Below are 14,162 nucleotides of genomic sequence, written 5' to 3' on the forward strand. Positions count from 1 at the left end.
TGACTCTCGATGAAATAAAGGGAGTTAGGGTGCGAGTCATATGGGTGGATCGTGCCCCCCAATATATGTATAAGTGGCACTACACAATGGGTCATCCATTAATGGTGTAACACCTTGCAGTTAGAGAGTAAATGATGGTCGTGTCTTGCAAGGCCACCACATATCAAAAGCCTCAAAGCGCGTTGGGAATTGTGTGTGTGTGTGAAGGTATTACGAAACAAGTCATCCATATGTCATTGTCTTCCCTCCTGAGTAATGGTAGAAGTTCTAAACAATGGGATTGTCTTGACCAGATTGATAAGGCTTCTACTTCGGGAATAGGTGATATTAGGATTGCCTGCAGTTATTATATGTTTCCTTGAATTATTGATCTATTATTTCAATATAACGGTTTGATAGACTGTTAGCTCATGTGATATCTGATTTGTGCTTGCTCCATCATGAAAGAAATTACTCACGATACATTGCTAATAAAAAGAATTGTGATGCATGACCCCCATGTTGTAAAACCTGCATAAATCTTGGGGACGGTTATGAATAACTGTGTATAGGCAGGAATGCATGACACTTTGATCTACTTACTGAGCTTCATAGCTCATTCCTTTGACTTTCTCTATTGTAGAGTGATAACTCGCGATTTGAGGATGGATGGGTGGGTGATCGCGGTGATAGTTGGAGCTCCGAACTTGACAAGGAAGCTTCTGTTTGATTGTAGGTTTTAGATGGCAATTTGGCCATATAGTTGTTTTGTTTTAGTGTTATGTAATTTTGTTGGGCGTCTAGTGTCTTAAACATATTTGTAATAATTTGGAGCTCTTGTATATATTTTGATTTTAGTTTGGCCAGCTTTTGATGGTTGTGTTTGGAGTTTTGTTTTCTTTCATGGTTTGCTTTGATTCATTGTTTTCAAAAGCATTGAGCACACTCCCACCTGAGTGGCATTCGCTACCTTTGGTTGCGGTCTCGCACCCTGTTCCCTCCGACATGTACGTCAAGGGGGCAGGAACCGAGGCTGTGACAATTTATGGTATCAGAGCAGTCAGGATATGATTCTTGGTCTAGAGAATCTTAGAAGTATCCTTAGGGTGGTTTTGGATATGCTAGTAATTGGGTGTTCCTGTTATAGGTTGAGATGACGATGACTCATGTCAATAACTTGACCTCGAGTAATGGGAACACAGAGGCCTTTGAGGCATTCTTCGAGACGCTTGGGGCTAGGACTCAAATGATGGACAATATGCCGGGCCCAGCTGCTTCTTCCCCACACCAGTCAAATAGTGGTTTAATTGAGAGGTTTATAAGACTTGCACCTCCAGCATTCTTGGGATACGGAGGAGTGGAAAAGGCTGAAAAATGGAGGAGGCAAGTAGAAAAGACTTTCGAAGTGTTGCATTGTTATGATGAGCAGAAAGTGAGACTGGGGACCTTTATGTTAGAAGGGGATGCTGAGCATTGGTGGAGTTCGGTGAGGCAATCCTGGGAGGAGACAAGAACTACGACAACTTGGAAAAGTTTTCTAGTGCCCTTCGGAACTGTGGCACCTTTGGGCTTACCATCTTTTGACTAAAAGATGTGTTGGATACTTAACCTATGTGGTAGAGAATCGGGATGTCCAATCCAAGTTAGAAGAGATACCAGTGGTAAGAGAATACCAAGAGGTCTTTCCCGAGGAATTGTCTCCTTGCCTCTAGTAAGAGATATAGAGTTTGAGATCGATGTGGTTCTTGACATGTCTCCCATCTCTAAAGCCCCTTATAGGATGACTCCAGCATAATTCAAGGAGCTGAAGGAGCAATTGCAGGAATTGTTGAGAAAGGGATTCATCCGACCCAGTGTGCACCTTGGGGTGCACCGATTCTGTTTGTGAAGAAGAAGGATGGATCCATGAGGCTTTGCATAGACTATAGACAGTTGAATCAAGTAATAATGAAGAACAAATACCCCCTGCCTAAGATTAATGACCTATTTGACCAGCTTCTATTCTCTAAAATTGATCTCCGATTGGGTTATCATCAACTGTGGGTCAAGGAGGGGAATATTCCCAAGACCTCATTTAGAACCCGATATGGCCACTATGAGTTTTTAGTAATGCCGTTCGGATTAACTAATGCCCCAACTGTTTTCATGGATCTGATGAATAGAATTTTCAGACCCTTTTTAGATGATTTTGTTGTGGTCTTTATTGATGATATTCTGGTGTATTTGAAAAGCTTTGAAGAGCATGACCAGCACCTGAGAGTGATCTTTCAGGCTTTAAGATTAGAAATGTTATATACCAAGTTGAGCAAGAGTGAGTTCGGGCTTCCTAGTGTGGCATTCCTTGGGCACGTTATTTCTAAAGATGGGGTCGCGATTGACCTTTTTATGATTGAAGCCGTGCTCAAGTGGGGAAGACCAACAAATGTGTCAGAGGTTCATAGTTTTCTGGGGTTAGCAGGTTATTATAGACGCTTTGTAGAAGGATTTTAGAAAAATAATGCTCCCTCTTACTCGTCTAACCCAGAAGAATGTGCTTTTTGTATGGTCAAATGACCGATAGAAAAGTTTTCAAGAGCTAAAGAAGAGACTGACTACGGCTCCGATGCTGACCTTACCAAAAGGAAATGGGGACTTTGCATTTTACACTGATGCCTCTTATAAAGGGTTCGGATGTGTGCTTATACAGCGAGGGAAGGTCATTGCATATGCCTCCAGACAATTAAAGCCGTAGAACAGAATTACCTAACCCATGATTTAGAGCTTGTGGCTATTGTATTTGCCCTGAAAATCTGGAGACACTAGTATTTGACCTGAAAATCTGGAGACACTATCTCTATGGAGTCCAATTTAAGGTATTTACAGACCATAAAAACCTTAAGTACCTGTTTTCCTAAAAGGAGTTGAAAAACCATCCCTTAAACAGTTAAAGGAGGACGCACCTCCAAATTTTATTATAAAATATTTGGTGTCAAAATTTATTAGGATGTTGGATAATCTTTTCTATTTCTAATTATAAAAATTTAAACTCTAAATATAGTTCAAGTAAATTTATAAACAGATATACAAATCTTGAAAATAAACAACCCAAATAATACGAATACACTAGTTTTGGGACTTCGAAATCTTGATTTTCTATATCCATACATCGATGTTGAGATAATCAATTAAGGCTGCAGTTTTATGCAAACATCCTTCTAAGATGGTTTTGCAAGTTATTTCTCCTTGGAAGGAGCGGGAAAATAATTGGCGCACGGAATATAATAGTTCAGTCTCATTTCAAGGATTTGGGAATAGAACTGGCTTTCTTAATCGCTCCATGCGTTCACCTCAAATTAGGGTGCCCTTCTTGGACTGGTGCTTTGAATTTGACATCCATGGCTTCGAAGATAGTTGCAGAGTATGCAAAGTCCGCAAGGTCTTCCTGCAAAAAGTGTGGAGCTACCATATCTAAGGATTGCTTGAGGCTCGGAATCGTAAGTAAAGGACCTGGTAATTTCGATGTCACGAAATGGCATCATATCGACTGTTTCCCTTCTGAATCGCACGAGGTTATTGGAGAGAAGATTAGTGGTTTCTCTTTACTGAAGGTAGCGTCAATTAGCCCGGCGTTTCTTGTATGTTATACTTCTTATCAAACTATTTTGAATGCTTTCTTTGGTTATGAATACGAAGCTCAATCATCCTTTTTTTCTCTTATTTCCAACTCCTTGTATCTCTCCTGAAATTTTGTATTCCAGTTTTATTTATTTATTTTTAATGTTTTCTTGGAGATTTTTGTTACTTGCCAGAAATTTCTTGGCCAAGTTCCTACACTTGAATTTTTAGCATTTGGGCGAGTATGGAAGTGCTTGGAGAAATATTGCTTGTCTTTTCATTTTCTATTCTCAATTTATTTGGTTATTCGATCCTTTCATCACGATGTTGTGGCGAAAATTTGTTACCAATGCCCTCTGTTTGTTTATTTATTTTTGTTCTTTTTGTTGTTTCAGCACATTGATCAGGAAGCATTGCGAAAGGTACATGCTGCATTCGGGCATTCAAGACTGTCGGTGAACAAACCATAATGATGGAAGGATCATAAGCAATAATACAATGATTATTTTCCCACTGGTCTGCAATAGATGCGTATTTTTCACTCATAAAGTAGGGACCTATACTTTATTTAAGTGCATAATGTGGTACTCTATGTTAAGACTAAAAGCATGCAATACCCCATTAATGATGTATTTTAAGGCAATAGGATTAAGAAATAGAGCACAATACAATGGAACTTGACTCTTCTATTTCAATACAAAGCTGAATACAACTGTTTTTGATAAGAAGGGAAGAAATAAGGAGGTAATTCACTCAACCTCATGTGGGAATCACTCACCACTTAGAGAGAAGTCACTCACTCTCAAAGGAGGCTCAAGACATCTCTCAATTTTAAGTTGCTGGAATGGATGGGTATTTATAGGCGAGCCATTGATTTTGGAAGATATTTTTAAAAAATTTATAAAGAAATTTTTATAGAAGGTTCCTAGATACTTCATTAAAAAATAGTTTATTGCTAGATATTTCTGGAGAAGTTTCTTAGAAATTTCTTAGGATAATTTAATTTTGTTATAGGTTTCTTTAGAACCTTCAAGAATCCTTCTTCTAGATTTAGGGATGCATCAATTAACAATTTCATAGAAGAAGAGGATAATTAGTTTTTTTAAAAAAGAGGGTACTAAAACCATGCGAAAGTAAAAGAGGGTTTCACTGGAATGCGAATGGACATAATAGTGAACATTTTACAGTTGTCTCACATATAACTAATGTAATATTACGTCTATATCCAAACACGAACTTTTGAAGGGACCACTAATGCATATTTGTATGGGTTGTTTAAGTGTTAAATAGATGAATGAAATGCTTGAATATTCACAAGATGGAGGCATTCACCTCATAGTTACTGCAGTCTCTTGAATATGCTCAGGTTGCTCATAATCGTAAAGCATTTAACTCTTTAGATGCTGAGGAAAAGGATAAGGGAAGTTCAAAGAAATTGAAGGTGAGACTGTCTTCTAGGCAATTATGTATGAATTATGGCTTTAACCATTTTTCACAATTTCCATTTATTAGAGTCATGTTTGTGACCTTGCTTGTATTTAATTTTGCTAGACATATGGAATATATAAAGAAGTGGCAGGATCTAGTGTTGACAAAATGCAAGGTGAAGGTGATGGTAATGTGGAGGAAAATAAGGTGCGTTTTGTGCCGTAATAGTTTGTTAGGGCCCTTGAAAAGGCTCCTGTGGAAGTAAATGATCATGCCTTTGATTATCAGTAAAATAAATTATCATGCCTTTGATGGTTCCAACTGTTGGTGGGACATATTTTTTGTGTTGTGGTTTTCAGTAGGAGTTTTATGTTGGTGAGTGTGTTCTGCCCTGTCATCAAGGGCCAAATTTGGTCCGTATTGTGAAATATTATATATTATACATGCACAAATTCATGTATTCACTGGATATTATTTAGAATATGAACCATATGCTGTGAAGTAATATATATTCTATTCATATATGCATGTCATTCTCAAATATAGATGGGGGATGCAACTCTATAAGTTGGTCCACAGTTGCCATTTCCTAGCAATAAGCTATAATTCTGTTTTGTGGATATCACTGGATGATATACCCATTTTTGATATGGGGGCCATGCATTTATTTGTTTATGTTACGATGACATGGAGCATCGGTTGGGTTCCCTACACAATGTGAGTATTGGACACCACAACATCAAGAATTTCTTTTTAGACATGGGACATCTGGGAACTTATCCATAAAGTATGGATGTGTACAATAAACATATTTGTGAACCTTTTCAAATGAAAATAGAATTGAAGTGTGTTAAACAAGAGAGAGAGAGAGAGAGAGAGAGAGAGAGAGAGAGAGAGAGAGAGAGAGAGAGAGAAGAAAACAGGGAAAGAAGAGCTGATGTAATAGTTTTTTTTGTCTCATGCACCTCTCATGTCTCTTTTATATTGATGAGATTTAAAAAAGACAATATTTCCCATACAAACTGGAAATAAGACATTAGGTCCTAATAACTTAAATGAAAGAGAAATAAAGATAAAAGGGGATTTTTAACACCCTCCCTTAACCTAGAAAATGAATATCACCCATGCCTAGATGGAGAACCTGCCCAATTAGCATCTGAGTAACTCTCAATGGTCAAATGATTATTTGATTGGTAAACCAGACCTCTACCTGGAGCTCCCTTTAGATACCTCAAAATTCTACAAATAGCATCCGAGGGAGGAATATTGGGAGAATGCATAAAGTGACTCACTACACTTACTACAAAAGCAATATCATACCAAGTGATGGGCAGACAAATCAGCTTGCTTACTAGTGATTTGTACCTTCTTGAAACCTCAGACAACTCCTCCTTATCTGCTAACAGTTTTGTATTTGAATCCATTGGAGTATTGACGTATTGATTGGTTTAGTGCCTAACATTGCAATATCTGTCAACAAATCTGTCATATATTTTCTTTGAGACAAGCTAATGCCATGCTTTGATCTGCACAAAGAAGTTGGACTAGCTAAGGTATTTTCTAGGAATCAAAGTAATAAACGCCAAAGGTTTGGGTGTATCCTTTGGCAACCAATCTGGCTTTTAATCTCTTGATGATGCCATCAGGCTGATATTTTATTGCATAAACCTAGTGGCAACCCTTTTCTAGATGGTAACTCAATGAGCTCCCACATATCATTTAGGTTAAGTGCATCCATTTCCTCTTCTATGGTTTTCTTCTTCCCAATATGAGAAAGTGCTTCCTAATAAGACTTAAGGATAGAAAGAGATGAAATAGCTAAAGCAAAACTTTGATAGGATGGAGACAAATTAGCGAAGTAACCAAATGAGCAATGCGATGTTGAGTACGATACCTTTTACGGATGGCGATAGGATCATCACTAGACATGGAACATGAGTTAGAAACATGAAATGGATCTGTAGGTGAAGATGATGATTGGGTAGTCCGGTGAGTCAGTGTGTCCTATCCATCCTACACTTTCCTTCTCGTGTAGACGTTTATGGGCTGCTCCAAGGGGACATCATGATGTGTAGAAGTAATAGGTTCAGCAAGTTCGGGTAACTGAGGTGAAGAAGTATCAGTAGGGATAGGAAGAGGAACTATAGAAGATAGGGCCTGTGAGGCTTCTTCCACAGCTGGATAAAAGAAATTTTCATCAAGCATACAACCCTCTTCTGAAAAATAAGAAGTATTTTTTTAAAAAGGTAATATTAGCACAAACAAATCTCTTTCGTAAACCAAGATGATAACAAGGATACCCTTTTTGGAAGCGTGGATACCGTAGAAAAACACATTTGAAAGCTAGAGGATCTAACTTATCATTACCATTACCTAACACATGAACAAAGCAAACACCCGAACACTTGAGGAACAACAAACAATGGAGTATTCAGAGAGAGAATAGAGTGGTGCTTTTTCTTTCAAAACTGAAGAGGGCATATGAGTAATTACATAACATGAGCTGAGCAAGGAATCACCCCAATAAACTTTCGGATCATGCATATTAATTAGTAGTGTGGGTTACTTCAAAGTAAACGTTGATTTTTCCTTCTAACAACCCTATTCTGCTAAGGAATATGCACACAAGAAATTTGATATATAATTTCATTTTGAGCAAAATAATTTTGAAGTCTGGAAAGATACTCTTTAGCATTATCAAAATGTAAAAACACACATTATTATTGAATTGAATTTGGTTCTCCTTGTGAAACAATTTAAAAATGAAGATCGCAGATCTATCTTATTAAATATCATCATGTCAGTCATGAATAATCATCCATGAAAGTTACAAAATATCTAATTGCCAAACAAACTTTGTAATCTAGCAGGAGCTTAGATTTAGAAAGAACAATTGTAAATAGAGCAGGTTTCCATTTATCAATTATAGGATGAAATAACACCCTATGATACTTGCCGAGCTGACAAGCCTCACGATATAAAAGTAGACACGGGCTTTAAAGAAGGGACTAACAGCTTCAAGTTATTGAGCAAAGGATGGCCTAGCTCACAATGCTATAAGAAGGGAGACACGGCAGAGTGAAGGGCAATATCAAATCAGGTTATGGTCCAAATAGTATGGGCCACCTAACTCTTACTTGCCACCAATTGTCCTCCTCGTCCTTAGATCCTGATAGACACAAAAAGAAGGATAAATTTACGGTGCAGTGAAGAGATTTGGTTGGTTTACTTGCAGACAACGAACTAAAATGAAACTTTGGAACATAATTGTAGAGGACAGAAAAAAGGAAGAAGTAGGTATAAGCCGCATAACTGTATCTTGTCTAGACACACTAAATTGTTATCCATCTGCCAAAGTAATAAAGGAATTAGTTAATATACTTATCTACAAAAACAGAGGACACACCAATCATGTGGTCAGAAGCTCTTGATTCAATAATCAAAGGAGTAGGTTTTTGAGATGCAAGAACAACACAAGTGCCTAAGTTAGCAAGGGTGGCAGTGGAAGTGGAATGGTGCACAGTAGGCTGCTATAGTTGTTTAACAACTTATTATATTCTTCGCTCGAAAGAATACAGAGTCACCAACAAAATTTGACTATTGTTGATGATCACTAGGTCTAGATAAACATCATCACCCTCAGATGTGTAATAATCTGATTTGCCCAAGCAGGATTACCATCTTATCTCAACACTTATCGACCATATTTGTATGCCCACACGGCGCACACTTTTGAGTTCCATGACCCCTGCCTCCATCAACATCTACCACAGCCTCTTCCCAAGTCATGACCAAGTTCGAAACCTCTGCCTCCTTCACCTCTCCCCATAAATGTATTCAATGTTGATCCATCACTAACACTAGAGTTAGAAGAAGCTGAGGAGACACAAATATATTGACAAATTGAATTCGCGCATGCACATTATTAAGGGGTGTAGCTCACTGCTTGCGAAAATATTTCCACAAATAGAATGGTACTCAGGATTAAGATTCCACATAGTTCGAAAATTTGGCCATGGTGGCTGGGGTGGGCCACCTGGGTGCCATGCGTCTAGGCACCTTGTGAAGGACACCAAGGAAGGAAAACTACCCTCGATTGAGGGAATTTTTGAGATTTTTTCTGCCCTGAAATGGGGGGAAAGGGGTTTGCGGGGACATTCTAGTCCCCCAAAACCCCTCTTGTGCATGGTAGAGAGAAATTCTCAAAAATTTGGGATTTGAGATTTTATGCAAGATCGAAATGTTTTGAACTTTTTCACTTTCTTCCGAAAACAAAAGGAATACTTCGAGATAGTTTTTGGAGCTTGGAGTGGTCTCATATGAGGACTTTTGGCGGCCACATATCGCTGGTTTGTGCCAATATGAGTTTCATTTTGAAAAGTCTAGTGCATTACAATATTTTAGTTGAGTTTTATATTTTCGAGTATAATGTATTATGATGTGAATAATTTGATATTCTTTTTCTTTTTTTTGTCTTTTATGATATTTTTGCATGTTTGTAGTTGAAAGCTTGAAATGTTTTATGAATATTTTGCGGTTTGGACCTATATCAAATTTGTCTTGAAGAGCTTAGTGCAATACAAAAATTGAATTAGGATTTGACCTTTTTCTTTTTTTGTATAATGGATGATGTTTTGTTGTTTTTTGCTTTTCTTTTTTGATATTTTTTCATTTTGTCCACCCCCCGCACAAGAGAGTCCTTATTCCTAGGCAGCCCGGCCCGCAAACCGCCCTGGCCACCACATCCGACTTTGTGAATATCTGACCCCATAAAAAATTGGCAACATTGCAATCTTCATGCTGCTTCCTCTGTAATTCCAGATCATCGGATATAAGCTGATATAGATTTTCTCTAAGGGCACTATAATATTTGCTCACACTCTTATTACCATGTTGTAATCGAAACATTTTCTCAAACAGTTCATATACTCAATAGATGTTCTTATTTGATGAAATATGTTGCTTTCAGTGTGTCTCAAATTTCTTTAGCAAAGTCAAGAGGCATCACATTTGCAAATTACTTGAAGTTCCATACTGCTCTATAATCAAGTCATGATTCTGTAATTATTTCTCATTTACTCTTCATACCTACTATCATATGCATTAGCTTGTCCACAGTCAAGTATTTCAATTTTCCGTTGGCACTAAGGGATACTTTAATAGATGGAAACAACCCTAGGGTTTTTGAGAGAAAATTTTGACGAATAGTCAATGGTTGCCCACAAGCCTCATAACTGGTCCATGATTCCTCTATTAATATCGATCTTTAAAGAGGAGCCACACGAACATCACCACACCAAACGCAGAACCAATAAGGTTTATGTACACCAAAGCTTGGGAAACAACCCTGGGATTTAGATTGAACAGCACTATGAAGGAACCCTAGTTTGTTTTCCTTAATTTAATCATACCCCCCAAGAATCGATCTTAGTGGTTTGGTAAGAACGACACAGGCAATTAAGATGAAAACTTTTAGGGTCGAGGAGAAGAGCAAGATGGAAGAAATGATGAAGAGCAAGAGCAAAGAAAGGATCAATGCTCTAATAACATGTCAAAGAAGAGAGAGAGAGAGAGAGAGATTAGCTCTCACGCACCTCTCAAATCTCCTTTATGTTAAGGAAATTACAAAAAAGCAATATTGCCCATGCAAACTGGAAATAGGACATATAGATCCTTGTAACTTAAATGAACGAGAAATAGAGATAACAAAGGACTTTTAAACAAACTGTTTATATAGAACGTCAACAAGAATGTTTGACATGAGTTTGTGTGGGACACTCTGAAAGGCATCGAGTTGCTGTAGATCTCTTTGCCTCTAATATAGATGGTTTACACTATCTTCTTTATACATTGGAAAATAAATTTCACGTGATACAAAATGAAAATTAATTATGAGTGACACATATATGTTTTTATTGTATCTACATCTCATGAAGAAGGAATTGGAAAACCTGAAAGTTCCCAAGCTGTTCTGCTGAAGATGGTTTCTGCCCATAATAAAAAAGTTTGTGGATTTTGCAGTAGTCCATGGGAAGAAATTTCATATTTAAGTTATGCAGGTCAATTGTGTACATATTTAACATCTACATCATGTGATGGATTGGTAAACTTTTAGGAAATCCCTAGGCATTGTGTTGAATTTGTTGATTAGCTGTTGAGTGCTATTCTCAATTTGCAATTGGAACCTTAGACCACATGGAAATGAATTCTTGAGAAATGAAGAAAATGTAGAAGTCATATATATGGTGAGACAGGCATTGATGGCTGTTCTTTTATGATGCCTTCAGTTATAATTGAGTTTTTAAATACTGGTGGATAAATAATCCTGTCACGTTTGTAGCATGAGTCAAGAAAACTCACTTATGGTCGTTTGACCATAAGTAAGAAATTTCATGTTGGTAAAGGTAGTCCTTGTGGATGAGGATGGTAGAATCCTTAGTCTTCACGCATTTCTTATGTGCAAGCAGGAAAGATAGACACGACATGGAATGGCCATATAAGGGTAGAAAAATCAATTCAAGGTAGGAAAATATGGAAAATGAGATGCCCCAAGAACTTGGAAAAGAGGTAGAATTTGGAGGTTTCTAATTTATATCTCATGGTTAACTCAGGAACATGGTGTGGTATGTTCTAGGAGGGTAAGCATGAGTTTGCAGTGCGAATTTGTGGTGTTGAGTATACAACTAGACATTTCAATGACACAACCAGGGTGAGTGGAAGAGGGGCCCAAGATTTTGTGATTACTTTTGTTGATGTTAGAAGTTGTGATGCCATAAATATTAGAGGAAATTGTATAATTGCTCCACTCATTGTTTGGTTATGTTGTCCCATCTAAGTTAGAATTCAATCGCCAACATGGTGGGTTTAAGAGGTGGTTGGTCTTACATGTTATTTCATTGGAAAGAGACTAAAATCAAAAGGCAGCTAGTTGTAGCGAGTTCAAGTGCAGAAGCTGAGTATAGATCCATGGTTCATGTTGCGCGTGCATAACTTTGGCTAAATATCCTTTTACGAAAACTTGGGTTTTATTTGAAGGGTCAATGTCCTTGTATTGTGATAACGAAGCAGCAATCAGTATAGCTCATTCTTCAGTTCAGTATAATGGAATTAAGCATATAGAAGTAGATCGACATTTTATTCAAGAAAGGGTTGCTGCCAAGGAAATTTGTCTTCCGTATGGCAGACATTCTTACCAAGGATGTTGGGAAACATAGACAATAAGTGATCTCAAACAAGCTGACCATGATTGATATCTATACCCCAACTTGAGGGGGAGTGTTGACAATAACTGAGTTTATATTTAAATCCCTTACTTAAGAACAGTTTTGTACTTTAGACTTTTTATTATTAATATAAAAGAACATAAGGGGGGTGTGGGGGTCAGTAGGACTAAACCGTGACCCTTCGGTCTTCTTCTTCACATGACTTTCTCCCTCTCTTACATATCTCCCTCTCTAACTTCCTCCTTCTAGATCTTAATATCTCTTATACTTTTTCATCTATTACATATTAGTTAGCTGTATTTTAACTTAGGGTGCAGTGGTACACCACAACATATCGATCATATATTGGTGTGGGCAGGACCTAAACCATTAATATCAGCTGATATAACCTTGAACCCTTCTAAAGGAGCCTATTTAATGTTAGATTTCCTTAGGAAGTTTTTAGCATAACCAGGCAGTTTACAGGCTTCAAGAATGGGAGATTGTCATCAATTTTATTGAGATTCCTAGAAGGTATATTTGAACATCAAGTTATGGATGCTCCCTCAGTTCGATACAAAGGAAATAAGTCTATGTCAAGAGGCTGTTTGTTTTATATCCTATATGTGTCAACCTGAACCATTGGTTGCCAAAGTTGATATTATCTTACATTGAACCAATTTTGGCCTGTGATGCGATCGGTGTTGAAAAACATGGATTAGGCGTTTAGTTTCCTAGGCAGCCCAAACAGAGAGTAGGGTGGCTTAGGTCGTCAAGGATGTTGTTGGGAGCTTGGTTGGATACCAAACCCCTATAATTGAACTTACTATTTCAAAGATACAATTCATATATACCATGAGATTGAAACTTGAAATATCTATTAAAACTTTAGAAGATTGAAACTTGCATGAAATTCATAAGAAAATATGCATGGATCACTTAATAGTTACATAAACAATCTGTCATTACATGCCAATCTGCCAGTCAGTCCATAGTACACAATCCACATCAACCCATGTTGGCTTAAAAATATTGTTTCAAAACAACCTTATTATTTCATAAGTTGTTTGTTACATTTTGCTAAAGCAAGGATAATGTGTGTTAAATGGAGCTTCTAGTCCCACATTGGAGAGTGAGAAGGAGAATCATGTTTAAATAGAGAAATGCTCTCTTACTTTGTCTCCATGGAGCAAAGGGGAGAGAAGGCCTGTGTGGAGCATGCAAAAGTAATGCACTTGCGCATGTGAGTGTGAGTGAGGGCATTCGTGCAAAGGCACTTTGCACTAGCTCAAATGTGCCCGTAGCACATGTGGGTGACGTTTGTGCTTCAATTTATTTTTGAACTCTGCTCTACCTGGCTAATTTTGAATTTGACTGTGATCCTATGGGCTCAGTGAGGCATGCACTGTGGTTTGTTTGGACTACATTGCGGTTTCTCAGGACCATGATGTGGACCCCGCAACAAGAGTACAAACTATTTTCGAGTTCACTGCAGTCTGATGAATCTAAACTGGTGTGTGACAGAACAAGATCACAATCTGGCCGTTTCTCTTTGGAATTTGATCACCTCTCTCTCTCTCTCTCCACACATCCTTTCTTGATGATCACAACTGTCCTTGTTCTGATGATTGGGCTAAAGTGATTTCAGTTGTGTCAACTCCACAAGCCACAGTGACATTTCCTCTGCTGGCATATGTTTACTACCTGGCATTTTGAAGTTTATCGCAGTCCTCCCTTGGTCTCCTATAAATGCCTCTTTAAAAAGTTCAACTGGAGCAAATTTTTCGTTTTTTTCTGTTATATTCCCTCTATGATTCCAGACCTTGGCCTGGCAGTTTTTCCATTCTTTCTACTGAAAACAAGCCATAAATTGGGGTTTTCTTAGCTTTTTTTGATGGGATTTGTTCCAAATCCAAGCTTATTCGAAACCGTACTGATCTAAAGCAAATTACAAGATTT

At 37.7% G+C, this 14,162-nt stretch overlaps 1 protein-coding gene across 15 annotated transcripts in view; it reads left to right on the forward strand.

Moving 5' to 3' along the window:
* The first annotated feature begins 3,258 nt into the window (after positions 1 to 3,258).
* The window catches only part of LOC18432740 (phosphoesterase), a 46,906-nt gene continuing 36,002 nt past the window's right edge, over positions 3,259 to 14,162 (forward strand). For 6 of the 15 annotated variants that reach the window (XR_016045886.1, XR_016045887.1, XR_016045888.1 and 3 more), the window contains exons 1-4: positions 3,259 to 3,593; positions 3,969 to 3,995; positions 4,940 to 5,014; positions 5,125 to 5,208. Coding sequence is in view for 8 of the 15 variants with exons in the window: in XM_088853793.1 (XP_088709919.1) it covers positions 3,354 to 3,593; positions 3,969 to 3,995; positions 4,940 to 5,014; positions 5,125 to 5,208 (426 nt within the window). In the remaining 7 variants the exon portion in view is untranslated. Of the gene's footprint in view, positions 3,594 to 3,968; positions 4,090 to 4,939; positions 5,015 to 5,124; positions 5,209 to 14,162 lie in introns of all 15 variants that reach the window. The other 9 variants (XR_016045889.1, XR_016045890.1, XR_016045891.1 and 6 more) reach the window with 3 other exon arrangements.

The sequence above is a fragment of the Amborella trichopoda genome, chromosome 1 (genome assembly GCF_054954075.1).
Source record: "Amborella trichopoda isolate Santa Cruz 75 chromosome 1, AtrichopodaSantaCruz75HAP2 v2.0, whole genome shotgun sequence".
Classification (NCBI taxonomy): Eukaryota; Viridiplantae; Streptophyta; class Magnoliopsida; order Amborellales; family Amborellaceae; genus Amborella; species Amborella trichopoda.